The sequence below is a fragment of the Rhinoraja longicauda genome, chromosome 19 (assembly GCF_053455715.1).
Source record: "Rhinoraja longicauda isolate Sanriku21f chromosome 19, sRhiLon1.1, whole genome shotgun sequence".
In the NCBI taxonomy this organism is placed as follows: Eukaryota; Metazoa; Chordata; class Chondrichthyes; order Rajiformes; family Arhynchobatidae; genus Rhinoraja; species Rhinoraja longicauda.
The window spans coordinates 21,407,358-21,428,073 of NC_135971.1; the positions used below are offsets into that span (position 1 = coordinate 21,407,358).

Below are 20,716 nucleotides of genomic sequence, written 5' to 3' on the forward strand. Positions count from 1 at the left end.
TCAATTAACCTACAAACCTGCACGTCTTTGCAGTGTGGGAGGAAACCGAAGATCTCGGAGAAAACCCACTCAGGTCACGGGGAGAACGTGCAAACTCCGTACAGACGGCGCCCGTAGTCGGGATCGAACCTGAGTCTCCGGCGCTTCATTCGCTGTAAGGCGGCAACTCTACCGCTGCGCCACCGTGCCGCCCTTGACAACATGGACAACATGGATCGGACAGGTGTGGAGGGATATGGGCCAAGTGCAAGCCAGTGGGACGAGTGTAGCTGGGACATGTTGGCCGGCGTGGGCAGGTAGGGCCAAAGGGCCTGTTTCCACGATGAATCGCTCTGTGACTCCAGTATGTCTTGTGTTTTGCAGGCTGTTATTTTCGCTCTGTTGATGTTGTCTGGCGTGAGAAGCGTAGGATTACGACTGCTCTCGATGGAGGCTTCTTCCTATGTGCCCGGCACGCACTCTACTGCTTTTGTCACCTGCCCCAACATGGAGGAGGCCAAGAAAATCGCCCGGTAAAACACCAGCTCTTGTCCTGAAACTTTCCTCATTGTTTGAGCTGTGGACAATGTCACTGTAAGAGCTCCAGCGACACAGCAATGCAAATTTATTTTCAATGGGGAATACTAGATCTGTAAGGAGGACAATAGACAATAGGTGCAGGAGTAGGCCATTCAGCCCTTCGAGCCAGCACCGCCATTCAATGTGATCATGGCTGATCATCCACAATCAGTACCCCGTTCCTGCCTTCTCCCCATACCCCCTGACTCCGCTATCCTTCAGAGCTCTATCTAGCTCTCTCTTGAATGCATTCAGAGAATTGGCCTCCACTGCCTTCTGAGGCAGAGAATTCCACAGGTTCACAACTCTCTGACTGAAAAAGTTTTTCCTCATCTCAGTTCTAAATGGCCTACCCCTTATTCTTAAACTGTGGCCCCTGGTGCTGGACTCCCCCAACATTGGGAACATGTTTACTGCCTCTAACGTGTCCAACCCCCTAATAATCTTATACGTTTCGATAAGATCCCCTCTCATCCTTCTAAACTCCAGTGTATGCAAGCCTAGTCGCTCCAGTCTTTCGACATATGACAGTCCCGCCATTCCGGGAATGAACCTAGTAAACCTACGCTGCACGCCCTCAATAGCAAGAATATCCTTCCTCAATATCTTGTTTGTGACTGGACTTCAGCGAAAACGGTACGCGATAGCGCGACAATTTTAGGCCCACCTTGCTCACCGTCGTCACTTTCGTGATAATGCAAGTCGTTTTATTGAAATCGGTGTTATATTAAGTACTCCTGCACCTATTGTCACCTGGTGGACATGTGCAGCAGACTTTGAGTTTCATGCTTTGTTTAAACCCTCTAGGGGCGCTGTACAGAAGCAACTGGCTGCCTGTGTCAACATCATCCCACAGATAACATCCATGTACGTGAGTCTTTGCATCGAATACGCGCCGTTAGAGGACAAGGGGAACCATCTTTACACCATGCGAGCAAACAGTCACTTGCATCCAATTTTTTTTTTTGATTCACAAAATGCTGGAGTAACTCAGCGGGTCAGGCAGCATCTCGGGAGAGAAGGAATGGGCGACGTTTCGGGTCGAGACCCTTCTTCAGACTGATGTCAGGGGGTCGGGACAAAGGAAGGATATAGGTGGAGACAGGAAGATAGAGGGAGATCTGGGAAGAGAGGGACAGAGGAACTATCTAAAGTTGGAGAAGTCAATGTTCATACCACTGGGCTGCAAGCTGCCCAGGCGAAATATGAGGTGCTGTTCCTCCAATTTGCGATGGGCCTCACTATGGCACTGGAGGAGGCCCAGGACAGAAAGGTCAGTGCGGGAGTGGGAGGGTGAGTTGAAGTGCTCAGCCACCGGGAGATCAGGTTGGTTAAGGTGGACTGAGCGAAAGTGTTGAGCGAAGCGATCGCCGAGCCTGCGTTTGGTTTCGCCGATGTAAATAAGTTGACATCTGGAGCAGCGGATGCAATAGATGAGGTTGGAGGAGGTGCAGGTGAACCTCTGTCTCACCTGGAAAGACTGTGTGGGTCCTTGGATGGAGTTGAGGGGGGAGGTAAAGGGACAGGTGTTGCATCTCGTGTGGTTGCTGGGGAAAGTGTCCAGGGTTGGGGTGGTTTGGGTGGGAAGGGACGAGTGGACCAGGGAGTTACGGAGAGAACGGTCTCTGCGGAACGCAGAGAGGGGAGGGGATGGGAAGATGTGGCCAGTGGTGGGGTCCCGTTGGAGGTGACGGAAATGTTGGCGGATGATATGTTGGATCCGCTGGCTGGTGGGGTGGAAGGTGAGAACGAGGGGGATTCTGTCCTTGTCACGAATGGGGGGAGGGGGAGCAAGAGCGGAGCTGCGGGATGTAATGGTGGTGGCTTTCCTGAGGCATCGTGTGTTGTAGATGCCCTCCAAGGCTGGTAGCTGTGTTCCGATGGTCCTCTGAGCTCTACGGACTACCCGCTGAAGAGCTTTCCTCTCTGCCTCCGTGCAGCTGAGGTACCACACAGGGATGCCATGGGTTAGGATGCTCTCTATGGTGCAGCGGTAGAAGGTCGTCAGCAGCTGTTGGGGTAAACCAGACTTCTTCAGTGTTCTCAGGTAGAACAGTCGTTGCTGTGCCTTCTTGACCAGCGCAGCGGTGTTATTGGACCATGTTAGGTCCTCCGAAATGTGAGTGCCCAGAAACTTGAAGCTGGACACTCTCTCCACACTGTCCCCGTTGATAGAGATCGGGGCATATTCCCCGTTATGTGACCTACGGAAGTTGATGATCAGCTCCTTGGTCTTGGTGGTATTTAGGGACAGGTTGTTATCCGAGCACCAGTCTTTTTGACCACCTGGTCTCTGGGGAGTGTTGTGGAGCAGAGGGTTCGAGGAGTGCAGGTTCAAGGTTCCTTGAAGGTGGAGTCGTGACTCTGTGGAATTCCCTGCCACAGAAGGCAGTGGAGGCCGATTCACTGGATGTAATCAAGAGAGAGTTAGATTTAGCTCTTAGGGCTAACGGAATCAAGGGATATGGGGAGAAAGCAGGAACGGGGTACTGATTTTGGATGATCAGCCGTGATCATATTGAATGGCGGTGCCTGGCTCGAAGGGCCGAATGGCCTCCTCCTGCAACGATTTTCTATGTTTCAAAGTTTCCATCAGTCGCAGGTGGTCAAAAAGGCTTTTGGCACATTGGCCTTCATCGGTCAGAGTATTGAGTATAGAAGTTGGGAGGTCATGTTGCAGTTGTATAAGACGTTGGCGAGGCCGCATTTAGAGTATTGTGTTCAGTTCTGGGCACCATGTTATAGGAAAGATGTTGTCAAGCTGGAAAGAGTACCGAGAAGATTTAGAAACTTGAAGCTGGACACTCTTTCCACACTGTCCCCGTTGATAGAGATCGGGGCATATTCCCCGTTATGTGACCTACGGAAGTTGACGATCAGCTCCTTGGTCTTGGTGGTATTTAGGGGCAGGTTGTTATCAGAGCACCAGTCCGCCAGGTTCTGCACCTCCGCTCTGTAGTTTGTTTCATCGCCATTGGTGATCAGCCCGATCACCGTCGTGTCGTCTGCAAACTTGACAATGGTGTTGGTGGCGAATCATGTATAGTCTTTCCGCTGACTGGTTGGCACGCAACAAAAGTTTTTCACTGTACCTCAGCACACATGACAATAAACTAAACTGATCTAAACTGACATCCAGTTTGTCCTTCAATAGACAATAGGTGCAGGAGGAGGCCATTCAGCCCTTCAAGCCAGCACCGCCATTCAATGTGATCATGGCTGATCATTCCCAATCAGTACCCAGTTCCTGCCTTCTCCCCGTACCCCCTGACTCCGCTGTCCTTAAGAGCTCTATCTAGCTCTCTCTTGAATGCATTCAGAGAATTGGCCTCCACTGCCCTCTGAGGCAGAGAATTCCACAGATTCACAACTCTCTGACTGAAAAGGTTTTTCCTCATCTCCGTTCTAAATGGCCGACCCCTTATTCTTAAACTGTGGCCCCTGCTTCTGGACTCCCCCAACATTGGGAACATGTTTCCTGCCTCTAACGTGTCCAACCCCTTAATAATCTTATACGTTTCGATAAGATCCCCTCTCATCCTTCTAAATTCCAGTGTATACAAGCCTAGTCGCTCCAGTCTTTCAACATATGACAGTCCCGCCATTCCGGGAATTAACCTGGTAAACCTACGCTGCACGCCCTCAATAGCAAGAATAAGCAAGAATTAAACTTGCCTGATTTAATTTTTAATGTGTCTAACGTTCTGATGAATAAAAATAGGCACTAAATCTGCTTTCATGACATTTGTTTATGGATAAGCATTGTTCAGAATTCCATGAATTTGGAATTTTGGAATTATTAAGGTGGGACTGTTCTTCCTGTCAGAATGTCGGATCGCCGCCTATTTGCCTTTACAAAGGTATTTTTAAACTGCTGCAGGATGTGTGGTAAAGGCGTGGACACGTTTGAGGCAGGAAACATGTTCCCGATGTTGGGGGAGTCCAGAACCAGGGGCCACCCAGTTTAAGAATAAGGGGTCGGCCATTTAGAACGGAGATGAGGAAAAACTTTTTCAGTCAGAGAGTTGTGAATCTGTGGAATTCTCTGCCTCAGAAGGCAGTGGAGGCCAATTCTCTGAATGCATTCAAGAGAGAGTTGGATAGAGCTCTTAAGGATAGCGGAGTCAGGGGGTTGTTGTACTTCGTGGTCCGGTACCTGTTGTACCTTTGGTGACTCTGGAAGGACCACAAGTACACTTGTGTAAAAAGGTTACATTGCTGGAGCTCAACTCCAGGCTGTTTATTCCGTGGCCACCTGCATCCAGAGTGACCGCCTAATCACACCCATCACTTATATACACAGCCATACAAAGTAGTTCTTGGATACACAAAGTAGTCACAGCAATATCACAACAGGGGTATGGGGAGAAGGCAGGAACGGGGTACTGATTGAGAATGACCAGCCATGATCACATTGAATGGCGGTGCGTACAGGCTCGAAGGGCCGAATGGCCTCCTCCTGCACCTATTGTCTATTGTCTATTGTAAAGGCAGTCCCACAGTGCAGCAGGTTCAAGGTTCTGACCCAGCGCTTACAATAGGAGCGACTGATAAGAGTGTTTAGTTGTTGGAAGGAAGTCCTGAGGCGTAGTCTAGTTTAGAGACACAGCGTGGAAACGGGACATCGGTCCACTGGGACTGCGCCAGCCAGCCAGCCATCCCCGCCCACAACAGTTCAATCTTACAATCTAGCGGCCATTTGCAGAAGCTGGTTAACCTGCAAACCTGCAGTGTGGTCGGTGTTGCCTTCCGGTGTCGAGGGGGCCCCCGCGGTGGGGGTCCCACTACGCAGGGATTCTGCCCCTCTCCATCGGGGACCTGGGGGTGGAGGGTATTGCACCGAGGAGTCCCCTGCAACCTGTTCCTCGCGCGGTTCACAGACTCGCCAGCCGCCCGCCACTTTTGCGGGTTGGAAGAGTCTGTGTTCCACGTGTACATGGAGTGTGTGAGTCTGTGTTTCACGTGTACATGGAGTGTGTGAGTCTGTGTTCCACGTGTACATGGAGTGTGTGAGTCCGTGTTCCACGTGTACATGGAGTGTCTGAGTCTGTGTTCCACGTGTACATGGAGTGTGTGAGTCTGTGTTCCACGTGTACATGGAGTGTGTGAGTCTGTGTTCCACGTGTACACGGAGTGTGTGAGGTTGCAGCCCCTGTTCCAATATCTAAAGGGGCTGCTCCTCGCCTTCTGGCTGCACTTCACGCCCACCACCCTCATCTTTGGACACCCTGTGCGTAGGGGAGAGGGCAGGGCCGAAGATGTCCTGGTTGGGTTGCTCCTGGGCCTGGCCAAGATGGCCGCCCGCGAGTCAAGGTGCGAGGCGGAAGAGAGCTCTGCCCGAGCCGGCTGCCCTACCCCTTTTCCGGGTTTGCATCCGCGCCCGGGTGGCGTTAGAGAGGGACTACGCGCTGTCCACGGGCACCCTGGGGGATTTCCGGGACCGCTGGGCACCGCGGGGGATTGGATGCATCCTGGATGGGGATTGTAATATAATTGTATAATAGTTTCAATTGGTATATTTGTTTGTATAGTATTCTGGTGCTGGGTTCTGTTTTGGTTTTATTGTATTGTACATATTTTAATATTTGAATAAATATTTTTGATTTTTTTTAAAAAAGAAAAAAAGTGTGTTGGAGTGTGGGCGGCGGTCACGGTGGCGCAGTGGTAGAGTTGCTGCCTTACAGCGAATGCAGCGCCGGAGACTCAGGTTCGATCCTGACTACGGGCGCCGTCTGTACGGAGTTTGTACGTTCTCCCCGTGACCTGCGTGGGTTTTCTCCGAGATCTTCGGTTTCATCCCACACTCCAAAGACGTGCGGGTTTGTCGGTTAAATATAAGAAAATAACTGCAGATGCCGGTACAAATCGAAGGTATTTATTTAGCAAAATGCTGGAGTAACTCAGCGGGTCAGGCAGCATCTCAGGAGAGAAGGAATGGGTGACGTTTCGGGACGAGAATGTAGGTTAATTGACTGGGTAAATGTAAAGATTGTCCCTAGTGTGTGTAGGATAGTGTTAGTGCGCGGGGATCGCTGGGCGGCGCGGACTCGGTGGGCCGAAGGGCCTGTTTCCGCGCGGTATCTCTAAAATCAAAAAAAAAATCTAGAAACCCGGAGAAAACCCACGCAGGTCACGGGGAGAACGTGCAAACTCTGTACAGACAGCACCCGTAGTCGGGATGGAACCCGGGTATCCGGCGCCTTGAGGCAGCGACTCTACCACTGCGCCACCGTGCTGCAGGGATAGGCATTCCCATACGATGGTCACCTTGTCCTTCCGGGCAGACACAAAATGCTGGAGTAACTCAGCGGGACAGGCAGCATTTCTGGAGAGAAGGAATGGGTGACGTTTCGGGTCGAGACCCTTCTTCAGACTGATGGTGGGAGTAGCGGCTTCACCTCCAGTTGAGTGAAGATAATGAACAGTGAGCGGCCTGGATAGAGTGGATGTGGAGAGGATGTTTCCACTAGTGGGAGAGTCTCGGACCAGAGGGCACAGCCTCAGAATTAAAGGACGTTCCTTCAGGAAGGAGATGAGGAGGAATTTCTTTAGTCAGAGGGTGGTGAATCTGTGATATTCTTTGCCACAGACGGCTGTGGAGGCCAAGTCAGTGGATATTTTTAACGCAGGGATGAGGTAGATTGTTGATTAGTGCGGGTGTGTCAGGGGTTACGGGGAGAAGGCAAGAGAATGGGGTTAGGAGGGAGAGAGAGATCAGCCATTATTGAATGGCAGAGCATACTTGATGGGCCGATTGGCCTAATTCTGCTCCTGTCACTTTATGAGGATGTGATCTCCGCATAATGTCCCACCTGAAAGGCCTCATGTCTGCAGTGACCCAGAATATGCCTTGTCTGGAGCTTTTGTCCCAACCCTATTCTTGCTATTGAGGGCGTGCAGCGTAGGTTTACTAGGTTAATTCCCGGAATGGCGGGACTGTCATACGTTGAAAGACTGGAGCGACTAGGCTTGTATACACTGGAATTTAGAAGGATGAGAGGAGATCTTATCGAAACGTATAAGATTATTAAGGGGTTGGACACGTTAGAGGCAGGAAACATGTTCCCAATGTTGGGGGGAGTCCAGAACCAGGGGCCACACAGTTTAAGAATAAGGGGCAGGCCATTTAGAACTGAGATGAGGAAAAACCTTTTCAGTCAGATAGTTGTGAATCTGTGGAATTCTCTGCCTCAGAAGGCAGTGGAGGCCAATTCTCTGAATGCATTCAAGAGAGAGCTGGATAGAGCTCTTAAGGATAGCGGAGTCAGGGGGTATGGGGAGAAGGCAGGAACGGGGTACTGATTGGGAATGATCAGCCATGTTCACAGTGAAAGGCGGTGCGTACAGGCTCGAAGGGCCGAATGGCCTCCTCCTGCACCTATTGTCCATTGTCTATTGGAGGGGCACCACTTGCCTCTAAGGTCTCATCGGTCGAATGACTTTAAGGGGCCAGATGTTTGGAAGGACTGTGTAGGAAGTGATGTTTTCCTCGACCTGAAACATCACCCATTCCTTCTCTCCAGAGGCGCTGCCTGTCCCGCTGAGTTACTCCAGCATTTCGTGCATAGCACAGATTTAAACTGTTCTCAACAGAAGTCCCCTTGAGTGGGAAGGAACTACAGATACCTACTTTACACCGAAGATAGACACAAAGCGCTGGAGCAACTCAGCGGGTCAGGCAGCATCTCTGGAGAGAAGCAATGGGTGACGTTTCGGGTCGAGACCCTTCTTCAGACCGAGGAGATGGGGGAGAGGGAGACACGGAGATAAGGAAGGGTAAGGTGTGAAAACGAGGTATCAAAAGAGGCGTAGTTCAAGGAAAATGTAGACTAGATCATTGTTAGGTGGGAGAAGGTGACCACAAAGCAAACAGAGATAGAATGTAATCAGGGGGGCTGTCAGAACGGTCGTATAACTGGGAAGGGGGAGGGGACGGAGAGAGAGGGAAAGCAAGGGTTACTTGAAGTTAGAGAAGTTAGGGTGGCACGGTGGCGCAGCGGTAGAGTTGCCGCCTTACAGCGAATGCAGCGCCGGAGACTCAGGTTCGATCCTGACTACGGGCGCCGTCTGTACGGATTTTGTACGTTCTCCCCGTGACCTGCGTGGGTTTTCTCCGAGATCTTCGGTTTCCTCCCACACTCCAAAGACGTGCAGGTTCGTAGGTTAATTGACTGGGCAAATGTAAAAATTGTCCCTAGTGGGTGTAGGATGGTGTTAGTGTGTGCGGGGATCGCTGGGCGGCGCGGACCCGGTGGGCCGAAGGGCCTGTTTCTGCGCTGTACCTCTAAATCTAAATCTAAATCTAAACTTAATCAATGGTAGAGTTGCGGCCCCTGGTTCTGGACTCACCCAACATTGGGAACATGTTTCCTGCCTCTAGCGTGTCCAATCCCTTAATAATCTTATACGTGACACAGCGGTAGAGTTGCTGCTTTACAGCGAATGCAGCGCCGGAGACCTGGGTTCGATCCTGACTACGGGTGCTGTCTGTACGTTCTCCCCGTGACCTGCGTGGGTTTTCTCCAAGATCTTCGGTTTCCTCCCACACTCCAAAGACGTACAGGTATGTAGGTTGATTGGCTGGGCAAATGTAAAAATTGTCCCTAGTGGGTGTAGGATAGTGTTAGTGTGTGCGGGGATCGCTGGGCGGCGCGGACCCGGTGGGCCGAAGGGCCTGTTTCTGCGCTGTATCTCTACAGAGGGAATGGGTGACGTTTCGGGTCGAGACCCTTCTTCAGACTGATGTCAGGGGGGGGGCGGGACAAAGGAAGGATATAGGTGGAGACAGGAAGATAGAGGGAGAACTGGGAAGGGGGATGGGAGGAGAGGGAAAGAGGAACCATCTAAAGTTGGAGAAGTCAATGTTCGTACCGCTGGGGTGCAAGCTGCCCAAGCGAAATATGAGGTGCCGTTCCTCCAATTTGCGCTGGGCCTCACTCTGACAGTGGAGGAGGCCCAGGACAGAGAGGTCAGTGTGGGAGTGGGAGGGGGAGTTGAAGTGCTGAGCCACCGGGAGATCAGGTAGGTTCAGGCGGACTGAGCGGAGGTGTTCAGCGAAACGATCTCCGAGCCTGCGCTTGGTCTCGCCGATGTACTGTACAGGAGTCCACACCTGAACAGACTTGCAGGACAACGTGAATGTGCTCATGCTTGAGTCACTTTCAGAGAGCGCGTTGCTGGCGTGCATGTGGATGTGATGTGTAAATCTCCTTGTTTTTTTATCTTGCAGATACCAATGGGAAGGAAAGATTGAAGAGGACAATGAAGTTTTACTTGTGAGTTTTCCAACCCCATCATGTCCCCACGTCAAATCCTAGTATATACCTTGGACTCTGTGAACCGGTCCAGAGGAGGTTCACGAGAACGATCCCAGGAACGAGTGGGTTAACACATGATGAGCGTTTGTCGGCACTGGGCCTGTACTCGCTGGAGTTTAGAAGGATGAGGGGGGACCTCGTCGAAACGTACGGAATAGTGAGCGGCCTGGATAGAGTGGATGTGGAGAGGATGTTTCCACTGGTGGGAGAGTCTAGGACCAGAGGGCACAGCCTCTGAATTAAAGGACGTTCTTTTAGGAAGGAGATGAGGAGGAATTTCTTTAGTCAGAGGGTGGTGAATCTGTGGAAGTCTTTGCCACAGAAGGCTGTGGAGGCCAAGGTGCAGTGAAGAAAGCCAATGGAATGTTGGCCTTCATAACAAGAGGAGTTGAGTATAGGAGCAAAGAGGTCCTTCTGCAGTTGTACAGGGCCCTAGTGAGACCGCATCTGGAGTACTGTGTGCAGTTTTGGTCTCCAAATTTGAGGAAGGATATTCTTGCTATTGAGGGCGTGCAGCGTAGGTTCACTAGGTTAATTCCCGGAATGGCGGGACTGTCGTATGTTGAAAGGCTGGAGCAATTAGGCTTGTATACACTGGAATTTAGAAGGATGAGGGGGTATCTTATTGAAACATATAAGATAATTAGGGGATTGGACACATCAGAGGCAGGAAACATGTTCCCAATGTTGGGGGAGTCCAGAACAAGGGGCCACAGTTTAAGAATAAGGGGTAGGCCATTTAGAACGGAGATGAGGAAGAACCTTTTCAGTCAGAGAGTGGTGAAGGTGTGGAATTCTCTGCCTCAGAAGGCAGTGGAGGCCAGTTCGTTGGATGCTTTCAAGAGAGAGCTGGATAGAGCTCTTAAGGATAGCGGAGTGAGGGGGTATGGGGAGAAGGCAGGAACGGGGTACTGATTGAGAGTGATCAGCCATGATCGCATTGAATGGCGGTGCTGGCTCGAAGGGCTGAATGGCCTACTCCTGCACCTATTGTCTATTGTCTATTGTCTAAGTCAGTGGATATTTAGGGCACAGATTGTTAGATACTTGATTAGTGCGGGTGTCAGGGGTTGTGGGGTGAAGGCAGGAGAATGGGGTTGGGAGGGAGAGATAGATCGGCCATGATTGAATGGCGGAGTAGACTTGATGGGCCGAATGGCCTAATTCTACTCCTATCACTTATAATAATAATAAATTTTATTTGTCATATGTAGGTTGGCACTGGGTCAACGGTACAATGAAATGTATTTGACAAGACAACGGGTCACCTCAGCAGTAATATTCTAAGGATAAATAAGATTAAAAAATGATATTAGTAAGGTAAAAAGACAATATTAAAAATAGGTAAAAGGACAGTATTAAAAATAATCAACATATATGATTTGGAACATATCTATCTGGACACAGCTATTTGGACTACACTTCTTGCCACCCGGTCCCCTGCAAAAAGTCTATCCCCATCTCCCAATTCCTCCGTCTACGCCGCATCTGCGCCCGGGATGAGGTGTTTCACACTAGGGCTTCAGAGATGTCCTCGTTCTTCAGGAAACGGGGCTTCCCCTCCTCCATTGTAGATGAGGCTCTCACTAGGGTCTCTTCTACATCCCGCAGCTCCATTATTGCTCCCCCTCCCCCCACTCGCAACAAGGACAGAATCCCCCTCGTTCTCACCTTCCACCCCACCAGCCAGCGGATCCAACAAATCATCCACCAACATTTCCGTCACCTACAACGGGACCCCACCACTGGCCACATCTTCCCATCCCCTCCCCTTTCTGCGTTCCGCAGAGACCGTTCCCTCTGTAACTCCCTGGTCCACTCGTCCCTTCCTACCCAAACCACCCCATCACCGGGCACTTTCCCCTGCAACCGCACGAGATGCAACACCTGTCCCTTTACCTCCCCCCTCAACTCCATCCAAGGACCCAAACAGTCTTTCCAGGTGAGACAGAGGTTCACCTGCACCTCCTCCAACCTCATCTATTGCATCCGCTGTTCTAGATGTCAACTTATTTACATCGGCGAATCCAAGCGCAGGCTCGGCGATCGCTTCGCTCAACACCTGCGCTCGGTCCGCGTTGTCCAAACTGGTCTCCCGGTGGCTGAGCACTTCAACACCCCCTCCCATTCCCAGTCTGACCTTTCTGTCATGGGCCTCCTCCAGTGCCATAGTGAGGCCCAGCGCAAATTGGAGGAACAGCACCTCATATTTCGCCTGGGCAGCTTGCAGCCCAGTGGTATGAACATCGACTTCTCCAACTTTAGATAGCTCCTCTGTCCCTCTCTTCCCCTCCCCCTTCCCAGATCTCCCTCTATCTTCCTGTCTCCACCTATATCCTTCCTTTGTCCCGCCCCCCCCCCGACATCAGTCTGAAGAAGGGTCTCGACCCGAAACGTCGCCCATTCCTTCTCTCCTGAAATGCTGCCTGACCCGCTGAGTTACTCCAGCATTTTGTGAATAAATACCTTCGATTTGTACCAGCATCTGCAGTTATTGTCTTATACTATATGATTTGGAATGTGTTTATGAGCTCAGAAGCCTGATGGCCTGATGGTAGAAACTGTTCTTAAGTCTGGTGGTACGCGCAGCCATGTTCCTGTATCGTCTGCCTGACGGTAACAAGGGGAACAGCCTGCGTGCTGGGTGGCTGTGGTCCTTGATGACGCTGCGTGCCTTCCGCAGGCACCGCCGGTAGAAAATGTCCTGAACGGCCGGGAGACAGTTGCCAGTGATGTGCTGTGCCGTCTTCCCCACTCTCTGCGGTGATTCGTGGCTGTGGGCAGAACAGTTCCCGTACCAGACTGTAATGCAGCCCGTCAGCAGGCTCTCGATGGTGCATCTGTAGAAGTTTGTGAGGATGCTGGCGTTCGTGCCAAACTCTCTCCGTCTTCTCAGGGAAAAGAGCCGCTGGCGGGCCTTCTTTGTTATAGACAATAGACAATAGGTGCAGGAGGAGGCCATTCGGCCCTTCGAGGACAGCGCCGCCATTCAATGTGATCATGGGTGATCATTCTCAATCAGTACCCCGTTCCTGCCTTCTCCCCCATACCCCCTGACTCCGCTATCATTAAGAGCTCTATCTAGCTCTCTCTTGGATGCATTCAGAGAATTGGCCTCCACTGAGGCAGAGAATTCCACAGAATTTAACCTAGTAAACCTACGCTGCACGCCCTCAATAGCAAGAATATCCTTCGTCATGTCACTGTAAGCGAGTAACATTTTAATGATTTTAATTAATTTAGTTATATAATCTTGCACTTCAAAAAAAAGAGGAAAAGATCTGAACGCTTGTGTAAAGAGGGTCAAAATCCATGCTCAAAATGATCAGTTTCAAGCACCTTTTAGTGCATTTCAAAGTAAAAACAGACATTACAAAATAACATGAATATGTCACTGTACACTAATAACATTTTGAAGTAAATTTGCACGTTAATTGATAATCAGCCCAAAAAGGTGGTAATTGGCTTTTCTGCTGTGTTTCATATTTTAATCCCCTCTCTTAATTAATTTATATACTAAAACTCTTGTTTGTTTGTTTGTTTGTTTGTTTGTTCCTGAACTACAGCCAAAACGGTGCACGATAGAGCGGCAATTTTAGGCCCACCTTACTCACCGTCGTCCCTTTGGTGCCAATGGAAGAAGTTTCATTGAAATCGGTGTCATATAGGCCAATTCTCTGAATGCATTCAAGAGAGAGCTAGATAGAGCTCTTAAGGATAGCGGAGTCAGGGGGTATGGGGAGAAGGCAGGAACGGGGTACTGATTGAGAATGATCAGCCATGATCACATTGAATGGCGGTGCGTACAGGCTCGAAGGGCCGAATGGCCTCCTCCTGCACCTATTGTCTATTGTCTATTGACATATTCAGGTTATTTTGTTATGTCCGTTTTTACTTTGAAATGCACTAAAAGAGGCTTGAAACCGGTCATTTTGTGTGTAAATTTTCGAAGATGTTCCAATTTTTTGACCCCCGCTGTTCGCCTGGTGCAAATGCTCGGCTATTTTACCTCATTCACTTGCCTGTTCGAGCTCACAAGCTCAGACCTGTGAAAGCAGCAGTTAAATGAAAGTGAGAATATTGCAAGGGAGATGAAATGAAGGGATTAAAAGTACCATTCGCAAAGTTGCAGGTGACACAAAGCTGGGTGGCAGTGTGAACTGTGAGGAAGATACTATGAGGTTGCAGGGTGACTTGGCCGGGTTGTGTGAGTGGGCGGATGCATGGCAGATGCAGTTTAATGTGGATAAGCGTGAGGTTATCCACTTTGGTATAAGAAAATAACTGCAGATGCTGGCACAAATCGAAGGTATTTATTCACAAAATGCTGGAGTAACTCAGCATCTCGGGAGAGAAGGAATGGGCGACGTTTCGGGTCGAGACCCTTCTTCAGACTGATGGTAAGAATAGGAAGGCAGAGTATTATCTGAATGGTGTCAAGTTAGGAAAAGAGGACGTACAACGAGATCTGGGTGTACTAGTGCATCAGTCACTGAAAGGAAGCATGCAGGTACAGCAGGCAGTGAAGAAAGCCTATGGAATGTTGGCCTTCATAACAAGAGGAGTTGAGTATAGGAGCAAAGAGGTCCTTCTGCAGTTGTACAGGGCCCTAGTGAGACCGCACCTGGAGTACTGTGTGCAGTTTTGGTCTCCAAATTTGAGGAAGGATATTCTTGCTATTGAGGGCGTACAGTGTAGGTTTACTAGGTTAATTCCCGGAATGGCGGGACTGTCGTATGTTGAAAGGCTGGAGTGACTAGGCTTGTGTACACTGAAATTTAGAAGGATGAGAGGGGATCTTATCGAAACGTATCAGATTATTAAGGGGTTGGACACGTTAGAGGCAGGAAACATGTTCCCAATGTTGGGGGAGTCCAGAACCAGGGCCACACAGTTTAAGAATAAGGGGTAGGCCATTTAGAACGGAGATGAGGAAAAACTTTTTCAGTCAGAGAGTTGTAAAACTGGAATTCTCTGCCTCAGAAGGCAGTGGAGGCCAATTCTCTGAATGCATTCAAGAGAGAGCTAGATAGAGCTCTTAAGGATAGCGGAGTCAGGGGGTATGGGGAGAAGGCAGGAACGGGATACCGATTGAGAATGATCAGCCATGATCACATTGAATGGCGGTGCTGGCTCGAAGGGCTGAATGGCCTCCTCCTGCACCTATTGTCTATTGTCTATTGGCTTCAGTTAGTATTGTAAATTGTCCCTTGTGTGTAGGATGGTGCTCAGTGTGCGGGGATCGCTGGTCGGTACGGACTCGGTGGGCCGAAGGGCCTGTTTCCGCGCTGTATCTCTAAACTAAACTAAACACTCTCCAGGCCCCTGCCATTCACCGTGGAAGTCATGCCTGGTTTATTAGAATTAGATTAAGCTTCCTGAGCATTTAAAGAACATGTGCTGTATTAATACAGAAAAATAGTCCAAAATCTGTACAGAATCTGAAGAAGGGTCCCGACCTGAAACTTTGTCTGTTAGTTCAGTTTAGTTTATTGTCACGCTTCGGGTCGAGACCCTTCTTCAGAGTCAATGGGTGACGCTTTGGGTCAAGGCCCCTTCTTCAGACAGTCTGAGGAAGGGTGTCGACCCGAAACGTCACCCATTCCTTCCCTCCAGAGATGCTGCCTGTCCCGCTGAGTTACTCCAGCATTTTGTGTGTGTCTTTAGAGCTTCGAGAGGGCCTGACTGTCGTAGCTAGAGTACAGAGGAGAGCTCTACTTCTTCCCAACTTGTCTGTAGTTTTACGAGCACCCAACTAAACAGGAATGTAATAAAAACAACTGCAGATGCTGGTTTATACCGAAGATAGACACAAAGCAAAGGGTTAACTCAGCGGGACAGGCAGCGTCTCTGGAGAAAAAGGATGGGTGACGTTGCGGGTCGGGACCCTTCTTCAGACTGAGAGTCCGGGGAGAGGGAAACTAGAGGCATGAAATTTGTACGGAACAAATCAAAGCCGGCACCAATGACCCAGGAAAGGTGGGGCCCACAATGGTCCATTGTTGGCTGCGGAAGAGAACATCGAGAGCCACACGTTGCGGTCGGGTGAACAATCAGATTGGACCCTTCTTGAATCTGAAGGGTCCTGACCCTGAAAGTCACTTTTTTTGTTTTTTCCAGAGATGCTGCCTGACTCCCTGAGTCACTCGAGCAGTCTATGTCCAAACAGGAATGTGAGTCTGTGAGCAAAGTCTAGTGAAGTCTCTGGAGCGTGCTTGAACCTGCGACTTACTGACTTAGAGGTGGTGGATTTGTTGCATCTCCTCCTTTAACATTGTTTTCCCGAGGGAATTGTTAAGCCTCATCAGGCATCCCAACCTCCCTGTATCCCTTTGCCTGACGTCAGTGAGACTCGGAAGGACCTCGGGTAAAATGTGCATGCATTTCTTCAGAATATCTTATCGAAACGTATAAGATTATTAAGGGGTTGGACACATTAGAGGCAGGAAACGTGTTCCCAATGTTGGGGGAGTCCAGAACAAGGGGCCACACAGTTTAAGAATAAGGGGTCGGCCATTTAGAACTGAGATGAGGAAAACCTTTTTTCAGTCAGAGAGTTGTGAATCTGTGGAATTCTCTGCCTCAGAAGGCAGTGGAGTCCAATTCTCTGAATGCGTTCAAGAGAGAGCTAGATAGAGCTCTTAGCGGGCATCTACAACACACGATGCCTCAGAAAAGCCACCAGCATCCACAAAGACACCTCACACCCCTGCAACAGTCTGTTCGAGCTCCTTTCATCGGGCAGACGATACAAAGCCTTCTACACCCGCACCTCCAGACTCAGGAACAGCTTCATCCCCAGGGCCATAGCTGATATGAACCGGTCCTGCTGAGCCGGATGGTCACATCGCACAGAGAACCGGCACAGATCTACTTGCACTTTATTCTGTTTTAATACTGTTACAATTTGTTTCATTGGGTTGTTTAAATTAATACTGATGAGCTAATTAAATTATTGCATCGTATGGGAGGCGCATTCCCAATCTCGTTGTACCCCCCTGTACAATGACAATAAAGATATATTGTATTGTATTAAGGATAGCGGAGTCAGGGGGTATGGGGAGAAGGCAGGAACGGGGTACTGATTGAGAATGATCAGACATGATCACATTGAATGGCGGTGCTGGCTCGAAGGGCCGAATGGCCTACTCCTGCACCTATTGTCTATTGTCTATTGAATAATTAGTCCTTTTGTTTCTGTCTTGTGAACAGATGATTAAAACGCGAACCAGCAAAGTCAGCGATTTAGCGGCATACGTTCGGTGAGTAAAGAAACACCAAGGGTCAAGAGTGTTTTATCGTGCAGGAAGCTGGTTTAAACCGAAGACAGACACAAAAAGCTGGAGCAACTCAGCGGGTCAGGCAGCGCCTCTGGAGGGAAGGAATGGGTGACGTTTTGGGTCGAGACCCTTCCTCAGACTGAAAGTCACGGGAAAGTGAAACGGGAGCTATAGACGGTGACGGAGAGAGGTATAGAACAATGAATGAAGGATAAAAGTTGGCTGTTTGCCGGGTGAGAACGAGATGCTGGTGCATCTCGGGGTGGGGGAGGGATGGAGAGAGGGGGGGGGGAATGCAAGGGTTACTTGAAGGTAGAGAAATCAATAATCATACCACTGGGATGTAAACCAAAGATACCAGAGGAACAAGAACGGCGGCACGGTGGCGCAGCGGTAGAGTTGCCGCCTTACAGCGAATGCAGCGCCGGAGACTCGGGTTCGATCCTGACTACGGGCGCCGTCTTTACAGAGTTTGTACGTTCTCCCCGTGACCTGCGTGGGTTTTCTCCGAGGTCTTCGGTTTCCTCCCACACTCCAAAGACGTGCAGGTTTGCAGGTTAACTGGCTTGGTAAATGTAAAAATTGCCCCTGGTGGGCGTAGGATAGTGTTAATGTGCGGGGATCGCTGGGCGGCGCGGACCCGGTGGGCCGAAGGGCCGGTTTCCGCGCTGTATCTCTCTAAACGACACCCTGGGAAAAAAGATTCTGCCTGTCTACCCTATTTATGCCTCGCACAATGTTAATGCCCTTGGGGGTTTGACTTTGTTGAAGAGGGGAGGGAGGGGGAGAGGTAGGGAAGACGTGGGCGACTGTGTGTTTGTGGTGATAAATAAGGGCCTCGACTCGAAATGTCACCCATTCCTTCTCTCCCGAGATGCTGCCTGAGTTACCCCAGTTTTTTGTGTCTATCTGATTTGAGTATAGGAGGATTTGAGTATAGGAGCAGGGAGGTTCTACTGCAGTTGTACAGGGCCTTGGTGAGACCGCACCTGGAGTATTGTGTACAGTTTTGGTCTCCTAATCTGAGGAAAGACATTCTAGCCTTAGAGGGAGTACAGAGAAGGTTCACCAGATTGATCCCTGGGATGGCAGGACTTTCATATGAAGAAAGACTGGATAGACTAGGCTTATACTCGCTGGAATTTAGAAGACTGAGGGGGGATCTTATTGAAACATATAAAATTCTTAAGGGGTTGGACAGGCTAGATGCGGGAAGATTGTTCCCGATGTTGGGGGAGTCCAGAACAAGGGGTCACAGCTTAAGGATAAGGGGGAAGTCTTTTAGGACCGAGATGAGAGTTTTTTTTCACACAGAGAGTGGTGAATCTGTGGAATTCTCTGCCACAGAAGGTAGTTGAGGCCAGTTCATTGGCTATATTTAAGAGGGAGTTAGATGTGGCCCTTGTGGCTAAAGGGATCAGGGGGTATGGAGAGAAGGCAGGCTCGGGATACTGAGCTGGATGATCAGCCATGATCATATTGAATGGCGGTGCAGGCTCGAAGGGCCGAATGGCCTACTCCTGCACCTACTTTCTATGTTTCTATGAAACCACCATCTGCAGTTTTTGTTTCCGACTAGTGATAATTGTGGTTCTCTCTCTCTCTCTCTCTCCTGCCAGATCAGTCCACCCGTATGACGTGGCCGAGGTTATCAGTCTGCCGATCGACCAGGGAAACCCGCCGTACATGAAATGGCTGAGCGAGACGGTCCCAGAGTAAGCCTGTGACCAGCAGAGGCGGGCGCTGTCCAAACTGGGGACTTGCCACCGAGGCCGTGTTGTCCTGGCTTTGCATCTGGACCGTCCACCTGCCTCCCCTTCCCCCCAGCAGCCGCCCTCGAATTTCCTCCCCTCCCCAAAGCCTTTGGTGCTTCGAATTGGTTTTCCCCTTCGTACACACTGCAGCTGCAACGAGCCCCCTGAGAATGGGAAGGGCCCCTCTGTCGCGCACTGATCGACGAGGCCGCCAAGCTACAGTCAGTGACGCGGGAGGGATCGGCTGGGAGCAGTGTTACAGCCCGCTCCCTCCCTGTCGAGCATGAGTGCCTCACTAACCCTGTGGATGGTGCCTTGACCAATCTCTGAGTTAAAACCTTCTTGCTTCCTGCACCTTGTCCATCCACACTGCCCTTCTGAATGAATGAATGAATGAATGAGTGAATGAATGAGGGAATGAGTGAATGAATGAGTGAATGAGTGAATGAATGAGGGAATGAATGAGTAAATGAATGAGTAAATGAATGAGTGAATGAATGAGTGAATGAGTGAATGAATGAATGAGTGAATGAATGAATGAATGAATGAATGAATGAATTAATTAATTAATGAGTGAATGAATGAATTAATAAACGAATGAATGAAGGAATGAACGAATGAATGAACGAGTGAACGAGTGAATGAGTGAATGAATGAATGAATGAATGAGTAAATGAGTGAATGAATGAGTAAATGAGTGAATGCACGGGTGAATGAATGAGTAAATGAGTGAATGAATGAGTAAATGAGTGAATGAATGAATGAGTGAATGAATGAGTGAGTGAATGAATGAATGAGTGAATGAATGAATGAATGAATGAATGAATGAATGAATGAGTGAATGAATGAATGAGTGAATGAATGAGTGAATGAATGAATAAGTTTATTGGCCAAGTATGTACACATTAAAGGAATGTGCCTTTGTGCTCCGCTTGCAAGTAACAACACGAACATACCGCAAACAATTAAGAATGAATGAATGAATGAATGAATGAATGAATGAATGAATGAATGAATAAGTTTATTGGCCAAGTATGTGCACATACAAGGAATGTGCCTTTGTGCTCCACTCACAAATGACAACACCAAATGAATTAATGAGTGAATGAATGAATGAGTGAATGAATGAATGAGTGAATGAATGAATGAGTGAGTGAATGAATGAATGAATGAATGAATGAATGAATGAATGAATGAATGAATGAATGAATGAGTGAATGAATGAATGAGTGAATGAATGAGTGAATTAATGAATAAGTTTATTGGCCAAGTATGTACACATTAAAGGAATGTGCCTTTGTGCTCCGCTTGCAAGTAACAACACGAACATACCGCAAACAATTAAGAATAAAGCATAAAACATTAAGAATACATCGTTACAGTTTAAACATGTGAGTGAAATAAACCAGAGCAAATAGAGACGACAGACTTTTGGTTGTTGAGTAGTACACGCGGAAAAACAAGCTGTGGCTGCTTTGACAGTCCGGAGTCGCCTTCCAGAGGGAAGTGCTTCAAAGAGTTTGTGGCCAGGGTGAGAGGGGTCAGAGATGATCTTGCCCGCTCGCTTCCTGGCCCTTGCAGTGTACAGTTCGTCAATGGGGAGGGAGGTTGCAGCCAACAACAACCTTCTCGGCTGATCGAACGATGCGTTGCAGCCTCCGGATATCGTGCTTGGTGGCTGAGCCAAACCAGACCGTGATGGAGAAGGTGAGGACGGATTAGATAAGACACAAAAAGCTGGAGTAACTCAGCGGGACAGGCAGCATCTCTAGAGAGAAGGAATGGGCGACGTTTCGGGTCGAGACTC

General features: G+C 49.3%; 1 protein-coding gene across 1 annotated transcript; it reads left to right on the forward strand.

Annotated features, from left to right (window-relative positions):
• The first annotated feature begins 330 nt into the window (after positions 1-330).
• LOC144602727 (protein CutA homolog) lies at positions 331-20,330 on the forward strand. The gene is made up of 5 exons (XM_078415865.1): positions 331-512; positions 1,366-1,425; positions 9,788-9,833; positions 17,088-17,137; positions 18,775-20,330. The coding sequence occupies exons 1-5, from the start codon at positions 346-348 to the stop codon at positions 18,872-18,874; spliced, it is 423 nt and encodes a 140-aa protein (XP_078271991.1). The 5' UTR covers positions 331-345; the 3' UTR covers positions 18,875-20,330.
• The last annotated feature ends 386 nt before the right edge of the window (positions 20,331-20,716 follow it).

Coding starts and splice junctions, on each gene's coding strand:
- LOC144602727 (XM_078415865.1), top strand. CDS start 346: ATGTCTTGTGTTTTGCAGGCTGTTATTTTCGCTCTGTTGATGTTGTCT. Junction 1,426..9,787: donor ATCCCACAGATAACATCCAT/GTACGTGAGTCT, acceptor TTTATCTTGCAG/ATACCAATGGGAAGGAAAGA. Junction 17,138..18,774: donor GATTTAGCGGCATACGTTCG/GTGAGTAAAGAA, acceptor CTCTCCTGCCAG/ATCAGTCCACCCGTATGACG.